Source organism: Cololabis saira, chromosome 24 (assembly GCF_033807715.1).
Source record: "Cololabis saira isolate AMF1-May2022 chromosome 24, fColSai1.1, whole genome shotgun sequence".
NCBI classification, from domain to species: Eukaryota; Metazoa; Chordata; class Actinopteri; order Beloniformes; family Belonidae; genus Cololabis; species Cololabis saira.
The window spans coordinates 16,232,411-16,255,143 of record NC_084610.1 but is presented as its reverse complement, the minus strand read 5'-3'; the positions used below and the strand labels follow the sequence as shown (position 1 = coordinate 16,255,143).

Here is a 22,733-nt window from a genome sequence, read left to right as displayed (position 1 = left end):
CCCTTTCCACTCTCCCTTGTCAGTCACAGTTAATCTTAGTTTAGCTCACGAATCGGCACAGATTACTTTTGTAATACTGTATTTGACCCGGTCTGTACGTTTTGACTGTATAGAAACGTAATTCTCGTCAGTTGTGTGAAATAAGACCTGGAAACAGGCATTGTGGCACAGAATTGTCAAATTGGTTTAATTCACCGTACAAATTGTTACAGATTACTTTTGTAATACTGTATTTGACCCGGTCTTTGTACGTTTTGACCGTATAGAAACGTAATTCTTGCCATTGTAAGAATGAGATGTACCTGCTGTACTCTACTGCCCTTACTTTTTAACAAATTGTGCTTTTTATTATTTTACCTCTTTTCTTATCATTTTATTTGTTACTTACTGTACTGTTTAATTGTGTCTTGCCGCTTTTAATGTTGATGTAAAGCACTTGAATTACCTTGTGTTGAATTGTGCTGTACAAATAAACTTGCCTTGCCTAGCTTGGCAGTCAGTACTCCAGTTCTCATGAACCCTCTCAAGAACAAACATCAACTTTAATGTCAGTGCACATCAGAATGAACTTTAAAGCATCAGCTGAGACTCGATTATTGATCATTAAGTGAAGAATACAAAACTATAAAATCAACACTTCCAAAACCAGACGTTTTGTACAGAGTGAAAAAAGAAAAGGATGAAAGACATAAAGCATGCTTAACCCAGGGGGTTTTAATCACAGTCAGGACCCTGACCTCAGTCATTCCTGCAGGAAGTTTGACCTAATTTATGCAATAAAATAAGCTTTCATCATGTGATGGATGAAGGTCTGTGAAAGGTGTTCGCTCCTCTCCGTCAGGCCTTCTGTCCTGCCTCCAGCTTCCTGGTTGGCATTCCTTGTTGCTGGTTGGGTGCTCGTCTCAAACGCGTCACAGGGGTAGGTTGATGAGGGTGAAGACGGTGATGAGGAGACAACTGAGGATTCGTGAGATCTGAGAAAGGAAAGAAAATAACTGATAGTTAAATGGGATAATGAAATGGGAGAGACAATTCCAGATGGTATATGGCAGGGGTCGGCAACCCAAAATGATGAAAGAGCCATATTGGACCAAAAACACAAAAAAACAGATATGTCTGGAGCCGCAAAAAATGTTGAGAAAAAAGTCTAAATTTCGAGAAAAAAGTAAAAATGTTGGAAAAAAAAGTCGAAATGTCAAGAAAAAAGTCGAAATGTTGAGAAAAAAGTCGAATTGTCAAGATAAATGTTGATGTACAATCTCGAAAAAAAAGTCGAAATGTCGAGAAAAAAGTCAAGATTTCGAGAAAAAAGTCGAAATGTCAAGAATAAAAAGAGAAAAGAAGAAGAAAAAAGAAAAAAAGGAAAAAGAAGAGAAAATAAGGAGAAAAAGAAGAGAAAAAAAGAAAAAGAGGAAAAAAAGAAGAAAAAAAGGAAAAAAAGGTCAAACATTTTTGAAAAAGCTCCAGGGAGCCACTAGGGCGGCGCTAAAGAGCCGCATGCGGCTCTGGAGCCGCGGGTTGCCGACCCCTGGTATATGGGAAGAGGCTGTGCGTAGGGTGGATGGGACTGCATTCTGTACACGTTTAGCCTTAATCCGGTTTAAAATCTTACACAGGATGCATTACTCTAAAGATAGATTTGCAAAGATATTTGACAATATGGATGAAAATTGTAGTAGATGCCATAGTGGAACCTTAACACATGTTTTGATCATGCCCATCCTTGAACTCATTTTGGTTTGGAGTGTATAAAACAATATCTGAAGTAACAGGAATAGAATGTCAGCGTAATATGTAAACCTCAATTTTCAGAACCGTGCCACTGGATAGTATAAGGATGTCTAGGTTCAAAGATATAACAGCCTTTTCAACGTTGATAGCTAGGAGACTAATTCTTTTACACTGGAAATCTTCTTGCCCACCAAAATTATCTGTAGGGATGACTGATCTAATGTTGTATCTAAAATTGGAAAAGATAAAATACACACTAAGAGGGACCGTTGATCCTTTTTATAATATTTGGAATCCATCTTTCCTCTCTGTATGTTAGGAATATGTGTACATGTATGCATATACATTTGTTATGGTTGTTATTCTTTAACAGTAGTATTTTTATTTGTCACTATAACTATTATTTTTGTATCCCCTTTTTTGGTGTAAGATGTATATGTGTGTATAAATGACTCACAAATGTTTTATTGCTGATTGACTGTATGGGAAGATGCATAAAGGTTCTGAGGGGTGGGGGTAATTGGAAATGTAAAAAAAGGGGGTGGGGGGATCTGTCTCAAGCCAAGTATGTAACTCTATTTTGTGTTTAATAAAAAGAGATTAAAAAAAGAAGAAAATAACTGATGTGATAAAGTCTTTTCCCTACGTCACCGTGTCCACAGCTCACCTTCATCCTCAACCCCTGAGGGGAGCCGGCACTCTTTGTCTCTGTCTTCTGAGATAGAGGGCTTTGTAATCCTCACAAAGTCCTCCAGGGGGCAGTCAAGGGAGCAGCCTGGCAGCTGCAGCTGGTACGGAGGTACGGAGCTGTCGTTCCGGTAAAACATGGACACCCAGGCGGACCTGCAAGGACACACACACACACACATCATTTTTTTTTATTAAATGTGAAGGGGAGGGGGGTCGGGAGTGACATCCGCTGCTAGTCTGAGGCCCCGTTTACACATAGCAAAAACGGTGGTGTTTTCATGCGTTTGGCCATTCGTTTACACGAAAACGAAGCTCAAAGTCAACAAAAACGATAATCTCTGAAAACTCCAGCCAAAGTGGAGATTTTGCAAAACCTCCGTCTTCACGTTTGCTTGTAAACGGGGGGAAACGGACATTTAGGCTTCAGAACGTCACATTATGCAACAGAAACGTCACCAGCGTCATGTGTGCCACCTGTGTTTACAATTTGTTTGGCCACCGTCAATATTTTCTTGTGTTTTACCTGTTTTATATTCTAAAGTCACACTTAAAAGTAACTCCACTTCTCTGTTACTCCAAACGAAAGACTCTCGTTCCATCTTGGAACTGGAAGTTACTCGTGTCATTTGTTGATGTTTTTTTCCAGGATTCTGATTGGCTAGCATGACTTTATGCTTCTCGTTACACTGCCCCCTGTAGGTTTGGCTGCTCATAGCACCTTAACAGTGTATTTATGCGGGTTCGTGTAAATGATGGTATTTTTCAAAATGTAGAGGGGGAAATGTCTGTTTTTGTAAATACCCGGCTATGTGTTAATGTGGCCTGAGAAAGAGAGAAGAGAGAGAGAAAAAACAAACAGACACGAGAACAGGCAGAGACACAAACAGCAACCATTTCAGGTCCCTGAGACTGAATCAAAGCTAGGCTACTGTGATTATCTGTCCCCCAAAACTGTGGAGTGAGTATGTAGGTGAGTGAGCAGGTGTGTATGTCTGTGTAACTGTGTGTGTGTAAAGTCAAAACGATGCTCTACCTGAACTGTAACTGTAACCGCCACCCGAGAGACCAGAAACCGACAAGGAAGAAACTTTCAAAACTTTTCATGTGTATACTTGGCACATCTTTGCCTCCCTGGGTTCCAGCTATGTTACACATCAAAGGGAAAATTTCCAGCATTAAAAAGAAAACAGAAATACCCATCGTCATCTGTGTGCAGTTCAATCATCTGACAGGCGGCGTAAGGTGGCGTTAATCCGTTGTAGACATCCAGGCTGGACTGAAGAGCAGCTACTGCCGTGTCGTGCTGTGGACACGGTTTCGGAGAAACATCAGGAAACCTCCAAAGGCAACAATAAAAGGCTTATTGGTTTTTCAAAAATATTATTAAGGAGCTCACTGAGGAGAGCATCATCATCTTAAACCGTCGTTTGGGGCTTGGAACGGCCATCTTGGAAAGATTCTTCACTATTTCACCAAGCAGGACACCTAAAAAAACAAAGAGGAGCAGAGAGAAAAGCCTGAGTTCTTCACCAACAACCAGCGCGTGCCAGTCAAGAGCAGCACAAACCTGTTTTATAACAGGAAAATGCTCCATTTGACCTGTGTGGGACCCTCTAACACTCATCACGCTGCATTCAAGTGCAGGTGAGAAGTTTCTTTTTTATACTTACTTTTGACAACTGCATTCAAGAGAGTTTCACCTTAGTCGGTCTGAAGTGGTCTCGTTTCCCGAGTTCAACGCCGCTCTATTGCACTTTGTTGGAGCTATTTGTCAGTTTTGCATTATTTAATCATTTATTATTTAGTTCGTTTTTGTGGTTTAGTTCTGGGAACACACCTTTAGTTTGGGCAAGAGAGGGGGCAGAGGGCCATTGTTCTTTGTTTGATTGCCAATGGAATAAACCTCAAGAAAATGTTTTGCCTGAACAATGGACTCGGTTTATCCTGCGTAAATTCACTCCCTAGGTGTCGCAGTGGCCGTTTCATTTGACTCAGTTTATTATAGTTTGATACTTTTGAGTTTTTTAATAATTCCCCTGGAGGATAAATAGCCACTACACACTTTAAGGTGCAGTTATGACGTTTTCCAGGTTTGACTTGCTGGTGGCTCCATCCTGGGCGGCTGTTGTCATGGCTCACCATTTACTTTTGTCTTTACTCGACAAACTTAAGAGCACTCTGACCACTGTCTTCTCCAAGATAATAAAGGAAGAGAGCGGTAAACACCTGAGGACCAGCAGATTAGCTGCATGGCGTCTCTATGGGGTCGCCTTATCATTTATGAACACATAAGGACCAAACATGCATCAGTGCACACACATACCTCCCTGCAGACGGCTCTTCTCCAGCCGCTTGTAGCCCCCAAACAAGCTCTGCAACCATTTCACATCAAACCCCTTCATTAGAAATCTAAATTACGTCACCAGAAAGTTCAAATGAATAAGTACTGAAGCTTTTTACCTGAAATACATAATCCTTGATGAACTTGAGGTCCTCTATAATTGCAGGAGTCACCCAGTCGGGAGCTGGCAGGTTGTGAAGGGACTGAGGACGGACACACACACACACACACACACACACGTTTTTAACAAAAAAAAGAAAATAACTTGTTTTCTGTTTATACACGTTTTTTTCTTCACAGATATGCATTGTTACCCATGATGCCACAGGCTCCAACACCCCCTATTAGAGATGGGAATTGATACGATTTTTACGATTCCAATTCCATTTTCGATTCTGCGTACCGATTCGGTTCTTTAAGAATTCCCTTATCGCTTCCCATTTGGCAAAAAAAGGACAACAATGAGGCAAATGGTGCTAATATGATAGGGAGTGTTCACTAGTTAATCAGTTACCTGCAGTATTATTAGCCAAGGACATGCTAACGTTGCTGATGCTGCTGGAAAACGCAACATTCCTTGATCATTATTGCTGCTGTGTGTGCAAATATTTTTGCATGTTGGTAGTATTTTCTCCCGTTGATGAAATATCCACTCAGCAAGTATTGTAAGTTAGCCTTGTCGTCTTTTTTACTGAAATGTAACCAGACTTACGAGCGTTTGTATCGTTTGGGCGCCATGTCTACTATCGTCTGTTGGCTTACGCAACATGCGTGATGACGTTGTTCATGCTCACTGGAATTGAAAAGGGAATCGTTTGAAAAATATGCAAACGATTCCAAGGAATTGAAACACTGGGAACTGGTTCTGAGCAAGAACCGGTTCTCGATTCCCATCCCTAACCCTATACGATAATCCTGGTGGGCCTTTCCATCTAAGCATCCTCAACTTTCCCAATTTCTCCTCCAGTCCCATTGAGGAAAACTGTGCATCATGGATAACTGGCACATCTGTGACGGCACTGATGATGCTGAAGGCTCATTCGGGTCGTGGGAGGATTTTCAGGGACGTCCCTGCTTCCAGACCAGTCCCTGCACGTGTGACATCGTGGCTCCGGGGTGAAAGAGTTCAGGTTCTAGACGGGCCGGCCTGCAGTCCAGACCCCGTCGTACATCAGGAGAACCCTAAACGCTCCTAAACTCTCATTACAAAGGTCATATAAAAGTGGATTGCATCTCCGATGTTGCATCATACTGTGACACTTCCTTTTCTTCCTTCTTAAAATCAAAAATCAGTCTTGTGGCTCCTGTTTTGGGGATTGTTACAAAATACTCTTGACAAATACTTCCTTTTTGGTGTTTTTTTTAATAGATATTTAACAAGCTGGGACTCAGAGGCATGAAGAAAAGTCTCCCTGTATAGCTTTGTGTAATTATTGTCAGGCCGAGACTCAAAGCAGGACTTTAAACATATGGAGGGAAATAGGGGACAGGTGGAAACACTTAGGACAATCAGACTGAGACACATGAGGAAGGGCAAGTGACCTGAAACCAGAGGTCCCTTGCCCTTTGTTTGTAATTTTTTCCTTAGCTAAATTTCATAGCCCTTTGTAGCCAAATTATTTTATTTAGGCAGGTTTTTCCTCCGTACTAATTTTGTTATTTTTGTTTTGTGTTTATTTGTTTTATTTGTTTCTTTTTATTAGAGTTATTTTGCCCTCCTTTTGGAGTGTTTTTTTTATCTATAGTCAGAGTATAGTGTCTAGTTTTGTTTATAGCCATTTGTTTGTCACTCGGTCCGAGGTCTCCAGTGAATTCAATAAAAGCCTTTTGTTATCTAATATCTCTGCATCTCAGTCCTGCTTTGAGTGTCGGCCTGACATCTACCTGACCAATGGTCACTTTTGCTTATTTGTAAATCAGAAAGGATAAAGGATGAAGTGATGTTGCTGGAGCTGTTCACGTGCGTGTCAGGTTTAATCGTGCCTCACCTCACAGTAGAGCGTGTCGTACAGGTACGACATCATGAGCAGGTCGCTGGTGTCCGACCGGGTTTTATTCCTCAGCAGCTTGAAGAGATCCTGAACACACACACACACACACACACACACACACACACACACACACACACACACACACACACACACACACACACACACACACACACACACCTTGACTATCATTTTAATCTCAGATATCATCAGAGTTAATCTATTTATTTATTTATTACGGATCCCCATTAGTCCTCACTGCAGTGAAGACTATTCTTCCTGGGGTCCAACATTGCACACATAAAACAATTAAATACAATCCTTACAATTAAAACATAACTAAATCTAAACAAAAATTATCTGAGACGTGATTGAATTCAACCTTTAAATTGTTGAAACCAGCCAGAACCAAACAACAAAAAATATTCCATTTTACACACTCAGAATTTCAGAATAAACCAACTAACTAAAACTGACTTCCTTGCGAAGTACTGCTTTTCTTAATTTATTTTTTAATCTAGCTTTATTGTTTATCATGGATAAATGCAGAGGTGTATAACCCAGGTGCCATAAAGTAAAAACCCTGTCACGTTTCTGGATCAGCCTGTACATTTAGAACAGGTGTTTTCACTAACGACCTACCATCTACCTGCAGAGGAGCTGGTTTAGTGATTGGTTGGAACAACTGCTGGACTGACTTTTTACTTTATGACACCTGGATTATACACCTCTGGTTAAATGTGGTGGAAGCTTATTCCAATATGTTACTGCTCTATACATCGTTATTTTTTTATTGTGCACTTCGAGAAAAAAGTCGAAATGTCAAGATTAATGTTAAAATACAATTTTGAGAAAAAAGTTGAAAGGTCGAGAATAATGTTGAAATACAATTTCAAGAATAAAGTCGAAAATTTGTGAATAAAGTCAAAATTTTGACTTTTTTCTCAACATTTCAACTTTTTTCTCGAAATTGTACTTCAACATTAATCTCGACATTTCAACTTTTTTCTCAACATTTCGACTTTTTTCGCGAAGTGCATAATGAAAAAAAAATATTCCTCCTCTAAAATATTTTTTTTATTTTTCTCCTGCCTGGCCCTAATACTCTTCCGTACAATCTAGAATCTCTGCTGCACATAAGTATAATAAGTGCACGTACTTCATAGTTTTCTGTGACATTAACGTACTCCTCCGAGCTCCTGGTTTCATTCATCAGCTGCGAGTAGAGGGGGCAGTGTTTCATAGGATACAAGAGGAGCTAAAGACAAACAGATACGACATCATCAGTAATCAGCTGAGCTGAGGGAGGACTCCTCATGACGTCAGCAGCCACCTTCTCCTCCCGCCGCGACACCGTGTGGATCGGTACCGGCTGCCACTTCAGGCCGGGCATGAACACCTGCCGGCCGCTGGGGGGGTAGAGGCCTGGGGAGGAAGAGGAGAACGTTGGACGGAGGAAGACGAGGACATGTCTACATCTGTTTATATAGTCATCCCTGTCGTGCACCAGTTAGCCATCGTGTCTGTGTCTCTCCTTTCTCTGTTCTTCATTCTCTCTGTCTGTTCTTTCTTTTCCTGCTCTGCCAGCTGGTCTTCAGCAGGAGGTTCCCTCTTATAGGGATGAGAATCGAGAACTGGTTCTTGTTCAGAACCGGTTCCCAGTGTTTCAATTCCTTGGAATTGTTTGCAAATTTTGCAAACAATTTCCTTTTTGATTCCAGTGAGCATAGTGACGTCATCAGGCACGTTGCATATACGTACGTTGCGTAGTTTACACACGTTGGCTCCCAACCGATACAAACGCTCGAAAGTCTGGTTACATTTCAGTAAAAAAGACAACAGGGCAACTTGCAATACTTTTCAAGTGGATGATTCGTCAAAGGGTTAGGTTTGCAGATTTGAAAAATGCAGTTTGATTGGATTTGACTTGATTATATTTGTAACTGACTGACAGTTTTATTTTAAAGTGCTCAGTTCATATATCCTTTTAAAGTGGAGAAATTTTATTTCTATTTGAAAAATTTTGGACATTCTCATGGAACAGCCACAGCATCATTAATATTGAATTTTGTTTATTTCTGAAGAAGAATATTTAATTTATTATTATTAAAATGTTATATTGGTGAAGCTAATCAACCTTATATTGTCTTTTTTTTCCAAATGAGAATCGATAAGGGAACCGATTAAGAACCAAATCATTAAGCAGAATCGAAAATGGGATTGGAATCGTAAAAATCTTATCAATTCCCATCCCTACCCCCTTAAGATCCAGGTCCTGGTCCAGTTTTCTTTCCTCCTAAAGGGGAGTTTTTTCTTTCCACGGTTTGGTTTAAGGTTTTTCTCTCACTAGGGGAGTTTTTACCAGCCATTGTTTATGTAATAATTGGTCGGGGTTTATGTTCTGGGTCTCTGGAAAGATCCTGGAGACAACTTCTATTGTAATAGACGCTATATAGATACAATTTTATTGAACTGAACATGGAGGTGTTAGAGGGCGGGGGGCAGACCTGCCAGGGTGGACGCTGCACTCATCAGGGTCCGGTCGTAGTCGGTGCTGCGGACGTGGATCTGATGAGAGACGGGGACAGAGACATGAGCTGGTCCAGGGACAGAGACGGGGTCGGGGGTCAGAAGCTCAGGGTCCCGGGGATCCAGGACGCGGCTCTCTCACCTCGTGTCGATCGTAGGACTCGTTGAGGAAGTTCTGGTACCGGGTCCTCAGGAACTGGCCCAGCTGGAAGTGCTGCCTCATCCCCTCCTGAAAATACACAGAGGCCAGCGGGACATGTGGAGGATCCACACTTTAGTCCGACTTCAGGATATCACACATCATTTCATTTCATTTCACTTTATTTTGTGTTGAGGGACATCGTACATTGATAAACATTTTAAAATGTAAATATACCCAATTGTAGCCAAAAGGCTAATTTGCATTGGCAGTCCCCCTGCAAGACTCAGTAAAAAGATACAATCGACATTACACGACACACAATATCAACAACAATTAAAAATCACAACACTGCAATTGTTAATAAAATCAACAATTAATGATCACAGATTTGAGACGTTTTAAGCCATTCCTTGAGATTTCCCTTAAAGGAAGAGTATGAGGAACAATCCCTTATTGTAGATGGAAGGCTGTTCCAGATTTTCCTGCCTACAACTACGGAAGAGTATTAGGGCCAGCTAGGAGAAAAATAAAGATAATATTTTAGAGGAGGAAGATTTTTTTTTCATTATGCACTTCGAAAAAAAAAGTCGAAATGTTGAGAAAAAAGTCGAAATGTCGAGATTAATGTTGAAATACAATTTCGACTTTATTCACGAAATCGTATTTCAACTTTATTCTCGAAATTTCGACTTTATTCTTGAAATTGTATTGCATTCAACATTACTAGTGTCTGTATGTTCTGCCTCTACCTAGATTATGACCATAATCTTGCTTTTTGTCTTTGTTTTCTGTACCTGTCTTTATGAAAAATTGAAAATCTTAATAAACAAAGTTTAAAATTAGCAGTGATTTCTAAACATATGTGGTATGAAGGCGTAAATATTCATCCAGGCTTTGACAGTCATCTGAAAACTGGCTGAAGGTTTCACTTTTCTGCAGTAAATGTGGCAGAAACATGATTAAATGGTAAAGCCGTCCTCGTACCTGTGACAGCTGCCCAAGGCCCTGCGGCCAGCTGCTCTCCGTGTTGGGGTTGGTGGGGTAGGTCTTGATCGGGGACCTGTCGCCGTGACGAAACAGCTGCAGCGCACAAAGCAGACGGGAAACTGAGATTTAGGACTGACATCTCAACTGAAATCCCACTGTTGCTTAAAAACATGACTGCGAGTATTAATCCCAGAATCCACTTCTCCATCATCTCGTCCAGCCAAACCCTTGACTCTGTGGATCGGTAAAGATCTTTCCAACACATGTTGCTGTCAAACAAGTGATGGGATGACGTCAGCTGTCGATGCATGCAGGTCCTCACTCACCAAATACAAGATAATCAATCAATCAATCAATCAATCAAATAACTTTATTTATCCGTTAGGAACCGTTTGTGTAAAAGCATCAGCATCAGTGCGTGTAGTTAACATATGTGACAGGACAATACAAAAACAAACCACACAATCAATGTAAAGCAACATCCATTGGGCAATAACAAGTACTGCTTAGACTTAGATGCTGTAAACCAGCAGGGGTCGGCAACCCGCGGCTCCAGAGCCTCTTTAGCGCCGCCCTAGTGGCTCCTGGAGCTTTTTTTAAAAATGTTTGACCTTTTTTTTTTCTTTTTTTTCTCTTTTTTCTTTTTTCTTTTTTCTTCCTTTTTCCTTTTCTTTTTAATCTCGACATTTTGACTTTTTTCTCGAAATCTTGACTTTTTTCTCGACATTTTGACTTTTTTATCAACATTTTGACTTTTTTCTCAACATTTCGACTTTTTTCTCGAAATTTTGACTTTTTGCTCGAAATTTTGACTTTTTTCTTCGACATTTCGCCTTTTCTCTTCGACATTTCGACTTTTTTCTTGACATTTCAACTTTTTTCTCCAAATTTCGACTTTTTTCTCGACATTTCGACTTTTTCTCAAGATTGTACTTCAACATTAATCTCGACATTTCGACTTTTTTTCTCAAAATTTCGATTTCTTTCTCAAAATTTCGATTTCTTTCTCAAAATTTCAACTTTTTTCTCCAAATTTCAAATTTTTTCTCGACATTTCGACTTTTTTCTCGAAGTGCATAATGAAAAATAAATCTTCCCCCAGTTATAACTAATATAGATACATGCAGCATGTGTTGCCTTCATTCTAAGGCTGATACAAGACTTTTCATTTTTTTGTCCTGAATGTTAGTGATCTGTATCTGTGACGTGAGGGGAGGAGCTTATACTGACTGTAGAGTGTGTGTGTGTGTGTGTGTGTGTGTGTGTGTGTGTGTGTGTGTGTGTGTGTGTGTGTGTGTGTGTGATGTCTGAATACTGCTCAATGTAATAATTTTGTTTAATGGATTGCGGTGAATGTTAGATAAAAATCCGAACCAAGCTGTTATGTTGAAAGTTAAAACTGGTTCAATGAAACACTTGTAAAATGCTGTCAGGACTGCTTGGTGGACTTGACGTTTACGGAGTTTTCTAAGAAAAAAAAGGCATTGCTGGCACTTTGAGAAAATGGATTCAGTGTTAGGTTGGAAGGTGAGCTTGTGGTCGATTACTGTCCCCAAATAGAATAGAATAGAATAGAATAGAATAGAAGACTTTATTTATCCCCCAGAGGAGAAATTCAGTCGTGCAGCAGCCAAAACACACACACACTTTATACAAAAAATTTAAAATAGAAATAACCAATAAGTAGTTAAATAATAAAAAGAGCAATATAAAAAGTAGAAAAAGAGTATGTAACAGAGAGAAAAAAATAGTAAACACAAAAAAAAAGGATAATATTTACAAAAAATTTACAAATATTTTCAAAAATACTTGAGGTATTTGAGGAAATATCTGTATGAGTCAACCCTCTCTATAGGCTGATTGTTGACAGACAGAGTGGGGATGTTGGATTGGATGGACCTCTCCGTTCCTTATTCTTGGTGGTGTTGAGGTCAGTTCTGCCTGCACCACTCTGCAAAAATGTTCATCTCAGCTGCAGCTGACCCTCTGAGTTAGTAGTATCTAAAATAACAGTGTCATCAGAGTATTTAATGTATGCTATGCCAGGACTCGTGCTCCTACAGTCATTTGTGTATAGTGTGTAAAGTACCAGTGAGATAACAGAGCCCTGGGGGGCTCCTGTAGAAAGTGACTTCGATAAACATTGACACACTCTGTTCTTGTTGTGGTAATGTGGATGAAACAATATCTCACTTATTCTGGAATTGCACGTATACTCATGTTCTGTGGATTGACCTTAATAATTTTATAAATGCTAAAGTTGATTCTTCCTTTAAGTTGAGCATTCAACATGTACTATTTGGTGGATCAAAAAATTATATGACAAGCCCAGACAAAGTATATTTAATCAACCTTCTCTTAATTATTGCTAAATGTCATATTCACGGTACTAAATTTGCTAGCCAACGTCCAAATATAATTGTTCTCTAAGCTATATTAATATCAGACAGTCTTAAACAGAGCATAAACCCCAAAGAGGTTAAAACGAGAAGCCTATGTGGAAAAATATGATATTTCCTGATCTTTTTATTTATTTTTCCTCCTTACACCTCAAGCCTTCTATTTTATTTTGATATATAATTAACTGTCCTTAATTTGTAACTGTATTTTATCCTGAAGTTTTGTACCTTTTGTATATATCTGTCAATAAAAAGAAACAAAAGAAAAAACTCTTCCTCCAAAAAAAAAAGGTCCTCACTCACCACAGTCACATACTCCAGTCTCCTCTCTGCAGCGGCGGGTCCGAGCACAGAACCGGCCGTGAAGAGGAACAGCACCGCCGCAGACGCCATGTTTGACCGTTCCTGCTGCGCGTCTGTGGCACGCGTCTCCTGCTTGGTCTCCTGCTCAGTCTCCTCCCGCCTGGGCAAACCCAGCCTCCATCAGGCCGGACCTTCAAGCCTATCAGAAATAACCCAGGCGTGGAAGAAAAAGAGTCATCTTATTATCACATTATCACATTGAATAATATGGTGTCACTTAATGCTTTTAAAGGTTCTTCTGAAAGACTTGGAAGCAAGTACAACTGGCTGTAGATGCTTTGACTGCTGATTTTCCCTGTAATCTGTATTTCTGATTTGTTTTTAACTGTTTTGATATTTTTTGTTTGTGCAACTTTGTGTTTTTTGGTGCTGCCTGTCTTGGCCAGGACTCTCTTGTTAAAGATATTTTTAATGGCCAGCACAACTTACTACAAGAACAATGGAGAGCAATGATGGCTATGAGTAGGGATGGACGGTATGGAGTAAAAAATGTATCACGATCATTTCTGGCATTTATCCCAATAACGATTCAAATGACGATAGAAAAAATACCAATTCAACTCCCCTTTTTTAACTATAAATCTATCACCACATTCAGTCTGGAGCCCCCAAATCACTGCTCTAAAAGATACTAAATGCTACTAAACTACACCAATTAAATTGAATTAACAGCTCATCAACGGGAATTTATCTTTCTTTCTTTCTTTCTTTCTTTCTTTCTTTCTTTCTTTCTTTCTTTCTTTCTTTCTTTCTTTCTTTCTTTCAGGCTCATATCTTTCTTTCAGGCTTATATTTTTATTTCTTTCTTTCTGGCTCATTTCCTTCCTTCCTTCCTTCCTTCCTTCCTTCCTTCCTTCCTTCCTTCCTTCCTTCCTTCCTTCCTTCCTTCCTTCCTTCCTTCCTTCATTCCTTCTTTCATTCCTTCCTTCCAACCTTCCTTCCTTCACGTACGTTGTGCGTCAATTTAACGCAGAACCATAAATCAGATTTACACAAAAACATCATCGATGGGAATTTATCGTTTTTACCACGAGATGACAAATTCTTACCGTGGGTAATTTTTTTGACGGTATATCGTGTACGGTAAAATATCGCCCATCCCTAGCTATGAGATACTTATAATAAATAAAAAATGGAAGAGGAGAAGAGAAGAAGGGAAGAAGAGAACCACCAGAATATGATGATAGAAGAAATTAAGCTTCATCTTAACTCTCATACCCTATACTACCGGTAGTTATTGATTGGTACCAATGTATTGATTGCAACCAAAGATAAAATGGGAAAACTCCTAATTTTCACCCTGACTGAAAATGATCTAGCATTAGCACATCATCAGCGTATTTGTCACATACTTCCCACACTGCCATCCCATGAATGGAGCGACGCTCCCTTCAGATCGATCAGATCGATTGTGTTTTTACTCCTCTCTGAACGATGAGGTTTGTGACACACGTGCGTGCCTGATGTTGAAACGCGTCCCTGCAGAGATGCAGCTTTGCAACACTCTGTTTCAGGCCTCCTTTCTTCCCCTGCAGCACTTTAACAGTCATGTTGCAACACTTTTTGCCGACACGTTCATTTATTAGCGATTTGGCAACATCTTAATGCTGACCGGCTCTTTTTTTATTTAGAACATTTTCTCTGCGGTTTGAAATTAGTTTCGCAACACTTTCTCTACATTGACTTGATTATTTGTCAAATCAGAACATTTGAAAGGGGAAACACTTGTTTCTGCCCTGCTTGTTTGCTCAGAAAAACCTCTGAAGATTAAAAAGTGGATGTTGCAACTCTTTTTCATTGATTGATTTTTGTTCAAAACATTTTCTGAGCAATTTTAATAGCAGCTTTACAACTTTTTGATACAACTGTGAGTTTTTTCTCCATATCTGCTTGTTGTGAGCATTTGTATCTGCTCAGAACAAAAGGATTTGCTACTTACTGTGTCACATTCAGTCCATCAATCAATACCTCATTATGTCCCCGGGAAGCAAACATACTGCAGCCAGTAGTTATTATCAGCATCTTTTAAAAAACAGCCGTTGATTATTAGCAATTTGGTATATAAGAGAATGAACTTAACAGTTAAAATGTGCTTTTGCTTCTTTAAAAAGAGGATAATAATCTATAAATGTGTTTTAAGTCTCAGTTAAACATATCTTTAATTGACAAGGAGGGACGTGAGTTCCCTGAACAAAGAGTGATGTTCTAAGACATTACGTAGATTTGTCAGGTCCTTACGGGTTCTTTCACCCCCCCCACTGTTAAGTACTGCAATGCTCTTTGAAACTTTGTTTTGTACATGCTTAATATGAGATTTCCAGCTAATTGGATCATCCATTATTACTCCAAGAAATCTGATTTCGTTTACTTTTTCAATATCGCTGCCATCCAATTCAACTTTTATTTGCATATCACATCTCCGATTACCAAAATACATTATTTTTGTCTTACTCATGTTGTCCAAGAATGGTGAGCTACACCAGTGTATCAGTTCGGGCTCTGCAGGGCCGGGTCTGATCCCCACCTCCCAGTAATGATACCGTGACTGTTGGTGTCATCTGTGAGTTTCATAACGGGAAACCTCCATTCCTGACTGTGACGCACATGAAGAACTAACTGTTTTATTGGTTAAAAGAAAAATCAATGAACCAACAGATCTGACCAACATCGATGTTAGAGGGACGAGGATCGTGGATACGGCTCCATCAGGGAAGACAGCTGCTGTAAAGCATCATGTAGGTGTGTCAGGACCAGAACCAGCTGGATCTGGTCCTGACTGACAGGAAACTAAACATCTAAATCTTTCTCAGTCAACACAGCCTAAATAATATTCTCTAATGTTCCCGTTAGCAAGCACACAGGTCTTAAATCATTACAAACATGAATTTTTCCTTGAAAAAGGACCAAAATCATGAACTTTTTAATAATTATTCAGATCATTAGAGAGATTCATATCAGACATATGAAAGGACTCTTCTCAGATTGCTTAATTATTTATTTCACTCGTCACAAGCAAACCATAAACTACCACCATTAAAGGGGATCTGCAATTTGTCCTTATGACTTTAATGTCCTTTACGTTTTCCTGCAGCAACATAATCCTGCTATAATCACATCTAATGTATTCAATATTAATAAAATTCAATAATTTTACTTTAGATTAAATATGACCCAGAATTTAATAGTACGTAACCTCCTAAAATGTGGTGTACACGTGTGGATGTCACGCATGTTGTTGCCTGTATCGTTCCATCCCTGCCACTAGAGGGCAGTGTTGCCATGGCAGCTGTCAGCCAATACGATTGATTTGATTGTTTTCACATTGATTTCACCTGTTTTCCACTCGGTGTCCCAGTTGCATCCACAGTCATTATCTTACTTATTGACTAGATCTAGCACTAAATTAACATTAAAAAGACTTGTTGCTCGTGTCTCTAATGGTCATTGCTGTAATGCTTTAAATTAATTTCACTGTTTATTTTAATTTTTATTTATTTATCTTATTTCATTTTATTTATTTATTTATTTATTTATTTATTTTTTGTTGTCGTTGTTTTGTGTGTCCTGTATTTTATTTTATTACTTTATTTTTCCTATTATTATTGTCTTCAGTCAGAGTTTGATTGGTAATTGGTACTTACTTTGGGACCTGTTTATAATGACGTATTTTGCAGTGTGTGTGTGTTTTGGGGTGTTTGTTATGTTAAGTTTTGTGTCCTTATTTATTTTACTTGTTTTTTTTTTGTTTTTTTTGTTTTTTTTGTTTTTGTGTGTGTGGTAAAATATAAAACGGGGTATTCTGTCGAATCCTTTAAAAAAATGTTTATTGTGTAATATGCATTACATCGACTACCCAATAAAGAAACATGTTAAAAAGAAAATTATTTTACAAACACTCCATATGAAAACATGTGAAAACGAACAAAAATAAACTTCATGGCTGTTAAGCGACTGCAGATGTGACTGGGCTGAAAAGGGGGGCCTGATATACGACCGTCAGCTGGTTCCATACCGGCCCAACGAGAACTGGCCACTCAGGACCCAGAGAGGACGCTGACGCCCTTTTTTCACCCATGTATGACAGTTTTGAGCCTCCCATGACAATCAGCCCATTTATATCTCACATAGGTCCCTCTTGATGTCGGGCATCTGCCTGAGACGTCAGAAGTGGATGAAGTATGACACGGAAGTGTGAGAAGCCGCATTCGTAGGTCGGAGGCTTTCAAATGCTTTCTGTGGCTCAGGGTCAGTGGCTCAGTCCTCACAAGTCTCTGCTGAGCCCTCTCTCACCAGTTTCATGTGTTTCCATGACATTTTTTCATTTTTCATTTAATTATTTATTCAAACAGGTTAAAACAAAAACAAAAAAATAATCAGAATACCTAAAATGTATATACCGAAAAGACAAAAAAAAAACATAAGCAAAACAAAGCAAATTAAAGAGACAAATCTATATGTAGATAAATATTTCCTGTTTGAAAGGGTGTAGGATGAAGTTTCAAAAAACTTTTCTAGTCCTACCCCTTCTAATGTTCTTTTTTTTACAATTTCTTCATTTCACAGAACTTCTAAAAGAAAAGCATAAAAGAAAAGATGGAGAACTGCCCCAACATCCTTCCACCAACATATCCACCGTCCCTCCTCAGCACATGTCCAAACCATCTTTTAAGTGTTAAGCTCCGAGCTTGCGGTTTTTCGTATCATTTCATTTCATTTTATTCGTTATTTAAGCGTACTCTTAAATCGAATACTTGACTTTTGAAAACCACCCGAAGTTATGGATAAGCCCTGAATGCAGGCATTGTGACGTAGAATTCAAATTGGTTTGATTCACAGCACGAATCGGCACAGATTACTTTTGTAATACTGTATTTGACCCGGTTTTTGTACGTTTTGACCGTAACATAAAAAACGTAAATCTTGCCGTCTTAAGAATGAGCTGTAGGCCTACCTGCTGTACTTTACTGCCCTTACTTTTTAACAACTTGTGCTTTTTATTAGTTTACCTCTTTTCTTATCATTTCATTTGTTATTTAAGCATACTCTTAAATGAAATACTTGTGATTTTTGAAAACCGTGTGAAGTTACACTAGTGATGAATAAGCGCTGATTGCAGGCATTGTGACGTAGAATTGTCAAATTGGTTTAATTCACCGTATGAATTGTTACAGATTACTATTTTTGTAATAGTGTATTTGACCCGGTCTTTGTACGTGTTGACTGTAATTCTTGCCATCTTAAGAATGAGATGTACCTACTGTACTGTACTGCCATTACTTTTGAACAACTTGTGCTTTTTTATTATTTTACCTCTTTTCTTATCATTTTATTTCATTTCATTTGTTATTTACTGTTTAATTGTGTCTTGATGTAAAGCACTTTGAATTACCTTGTGTGGAATTAGTGTTGGCGGGAACATGGGCCGACGAAGCGACATTCCCATGGGTCAACAGTTTGGCACCAAAGAATCTTAAAAACATAAACAAGCCTCTGTTGATGTCATCACTCGGGCTCAGGCCTGCAGCAGGACGGAAAACACAACCAAAACAAGAAAACACGGGGGTGACACGAAGCATTATCCCTTCAGCATTGTTGTCATGATATCACACGTCTTCGCTTCATCAACAATAATCTCTTTGTTCCCCTTGTTTGCGCCCGTGGATGTTTTTATCATACCTCAGATTATGGGTGGTTGATTCTGTCAAAACACATGCTGCAGGCGACTTTAAGCCCCAACAAATTAACACTCCTGCACAAACAGAACAACCCCGTAATGCTCCCATCAACAATAACAGTAACAATTGGGATTGAGGGGCCAGGGATTAGCCTTAATCTGCAGTATCTGTGAGGCTCATTAGGGAGCAGGATACCCCGTCTACCCCGCCGACACCTCGGACACTGAGGTGTAATCTGCTTGTTGGGGGATTATTAAAAAAAACAATCCAAGTGGGTGGGGGTCACCCCTGCCGATCATGAAGATCACCGGCAGAATCACTGGCATAATTAGCGAGATGATCTGCTGAGCAGATGTCGTCTGACAGGCCCTTCACAGCCACATCCCTCCTTGTAAAAGTAAATGTAAATGTACTTTATTTATATAGCCCTTTACAGTAGGCCTGTGTTGAAAAAAATCGATTTTTCAATTTTTTTCCCATTTTCGATTCTCATATTAATTCCTAAAAATCGATTCGTATGTCTAAAGATCGATTTTTTTTCATCATTACATTACAACTTTTGGTATTTTTTTGTTTATGCTCAAAAAACGATGTTTTGTTGGACACAAGAATAACTGGTCCCATGTTTTTGCCTTTAAATATGTTTAAAGGTATGAAAACATTAAAGTTTTCACTTATAATTGCATAAATTGTCTATATTTCATTACTTTATATACTGTATTGGGGTTACATTTGCATAAAATGCTGAAAACCAAATTCTCAAAAATTAAAAACCGAAATAGACCGAAAATGGAAAAAATTAAAACGGAATGTGGGAAAAAATAAAACTGATTTCATACGTCTCTGTTTCCTCCCTGGATCTGTTTGATAATTCTGACCCACATGATGTTTCTGAAAGCAGTTATATCAGCATTCTGGGAGCTGATTGGTCCTTACAGCATCATTAGCTGCCAATACTTGCTATTGAATCTCAATATAATACTAGTTCCGGGATATGTTGCATAACTACAGTCATATAATTCATACAACAAAAAACTGAAAAAAACTGAAAAAACTCAAAAAACTGTTTTAATAACACTAACCCAAATCAATATCAGAATTGAATCGAATCGGATCAAATCAAATCTTGATAATCGATTCTGAATCTTAAGAATTGGAATTGATTCTTGACATTTGAATCAATCCATAGCCCTACTTTACAGCCACCTCTAGGTGAGCCAAAGTGCTTTACAGAATAAAACATTCAGAAATACAACAATAAGACAGAGCAAAAAAATAAATAGAATAAAAGAAAAAGAGTAAAAAGTGTCACCACACTACTGGGTATTAAAAGCCATTCTAAATAAATAGGTTTTAAGCCTTGATTTAAACAGGCCCAGGTCAGAGATAGTGTGTAAGTTGCAGGGGAGTTTGTTCCAGAGCCGGGGGGGGATTGAAAAGGCTTGGTCACCCCAGCGATTGAACTTTGACCTGGGCACTTCCAACAACTGTTGAGGATCTCAATGTCCTGCCATGTTCATGCACTGTTAAAAGCTCAGATAAATAGGGGGGGGCAAGGCCGTTGAGGGCTTTAAAAACAAATATTAAAAGTTTAAAATCTATTCTAAAACTGACAGGAAGCCAATGGAGTGAATGGAGGACCGGAGTAATGTGCTCACGTCTTTTAGTGTTAGTTAAAAGACGGGCAGCTGCTTTCTGCACTAGTTGAAGGATTTGGAGACGCCAACATATAGTGCATTACAATAGTCTAATCTCAGGGAAGAGTATTAGGGCCATGCAGGAGAAAAAATATTTGAGAGGGAAAGTTTTTTTTTCATTGTGCACTTCAAGAAAAACGTCAAATTGTCGAGAAAAAAGTCAAAATGTCGAGATTAATGTTGAAATACAATTTCGAGAAAAAAAGGCGAAATGTTGAGAAAAAAGTCGAAATGTCGAAATTAATGTTGAAGCACAATTTCGAGAAAAAAGTCGAAATTTTGAGGAAAAAAAAGTCGAATTGTCGAGAAAAAAGTCATAATGTCGAGATTAATGTTGAAATACAATTTCGAGAGAAAAGTTGAAATGTCGAGAATAATGTTGAAATACAATTTCGAGAAAAAAGTCGAAATGTCGAGATTAATGTTGAAATACAATTTCAAGAAAAAATTATATATTATATATTATTTGGATTTTTTTCTCCTGCCTGGCTCTAATACTCTTACGTACTAATCTCCAGCTGATCAGAGCGTGAACAGCTTTCTCCAGGTTGTGACGATTTAAAAAAGATTTCACTTTGGCAGGGAGGCGTAACTGATAAAAAAACTTGTCCTAAAGACATTATCAACTTGTCTGTCAAATTTGAAAAAACTCTCAAAAATCCCCCCCAGATTTGTGACACTGACCCTGAGAGTGTGCGGGTGCAGTGCGGCCCAGCGGCCAGGGGGGGGCAGCATCCCCGCAGCCTCCTCTCCGGAGCCTCTGACGCACTTGTTTTGGTCTCCGACCTGCTCTCCTCAGCGTGAGATGGGGCTGTTTTTCATTCACACGGATCGTGCTGTACATGAGTCACAACCGGTACTCGAGTTGTAAAAAAAAATCATGGGCATGGTGGATTTTATCATATGGGGACAGATAATTTGTGCTGATTACAAATAATATAATATATTAACAATAATAGCAGTGACCAAAACAGCTGCAGAAATACTGCAGGAATGACATAGCAGCAGTTAAATGCAGCCTTCTGTAAGCTTTAAATATCCACTGGGCTTACATCAAATACATCAAAACACAACAATAAAAAACAGTTTTCTGAACTTATCAATATGACTCTGTCCTTCACAGGATAAGTAAAATGGATCACTGCAAAAACTCAAAATCTTAACAAGAATATTTGTCTTATTTCTAGTTAAAATGTCTCATTTTAGTAAAAAAAAAAATCTCATTACATTTAAAACAAGACTCATTACTGGAAAAAACAACAATTTTCACCTGTTTCAAGTAGATTTTCACTTGAAATAAGTACAAAAATCTGCCAGTGGAACAAGATTTTTTTTTGCTTGTAATAAGAAGATAAATCTTGTCCCACTGGCAGATTTTTCTACTTATTTCAAGTGAAAATGTACTTGAAACAGGTGAAAATGGTCAAATAAGTTATTTTTCTGGTGTTATTTTTCTGGTGATGACTCTAAATGTTGAAATAGCAGTAAAACCACATTCATTGATGAAATGACATAAGGGATGGAAAGGGGGGATGGCAGTTTTACAGGGGGGATGATTTGGACCAAAACCCAGCACAAAACCTGCAGACCTGTTTGGGATTCAGCGCAGCAAAATCAAAACCCCGTCAGATAGATTAGATTTGGCGACTGAAATAGAAGAGGAATACCCACAGGTTCAAAAATAGGCCACAACATTGCTTATATAAGCAGCAGGACGTCAGGCTTGTTTACAGTCGCCCTGCCTGGCTGAATGAATGGGCACCCTTCAGCATTATGCTGCACTTTTTAAATCCACTTTAATCCAAATGAGCTCAGGTGGCATTGCCAATGGAAATTAAAAAGACAGAAAAACATGTTTGAATGAGGACCTTGGAGTGTTTTTGCTAGACACTCATTTTTTTTGTTTTTGTTTTGACAGTTGGAGTATTGCAGGCTGATGTTTTCGGTTTCGACATGAGTAGAGCCGCTGGGAGGCGAGGGGGCGGGGCTTGTTCCTTTTGAATGAGGGAGCCGACCAATGGGAAGCGAGCTAGCCGCGTGACGGACAGGCACTGCCCCTGCGGGAAACCCCGCCCCCCCGTGACTGTGTTTTCTTCTGCTTTTAGAGCAGCGGCGTCACATGTTGATAAGAATGTCTTCTTAATGACCTGTCTGGCTAAATAAAGGCGAATGACTGAATGAATATCAAATA

The 22,733-nt window shown here is 39.0% G+C and overlaps 1 protein-coding gene across 1 annotated transcript; it reads right to left on the bottom strand.

Moving 5' to 3' along the window:
• Positions 1-837: 837 nt before the first annotated feature.
• On the bottom strand, positions 838-13,215 carry LOC133424830 (prostatic acid phosphatase-like). The gene is made up of 13 exons (XM_061715360.1): positions 13,111-13,215; positions 10,406-10,501; positions 9,422-9,508; positions 9,258-9,318; positions 8,084-8,175; positions 7,910-8,008; positions 6,751-6,840; positions 4,882-4,965; positions 4,745-4,793; positions 3,818-3,906; positions 3,618-3,724; positions 2,399-2,574; positions 838-974 (listed from the first exon to the last, which is right to left on the bottom strand). Exons 1-13 carry the CDS (start codon positions 13,198-13,200, stop codon positions 838-840), a joined length of 1,257 nt encoding a protein of 418 aa, XP_061571344.1. The 5' UTR covers positions 13,201-13,215.
• Positions 13,216-22,733: the final 9,518 nt, after the last annotated feature.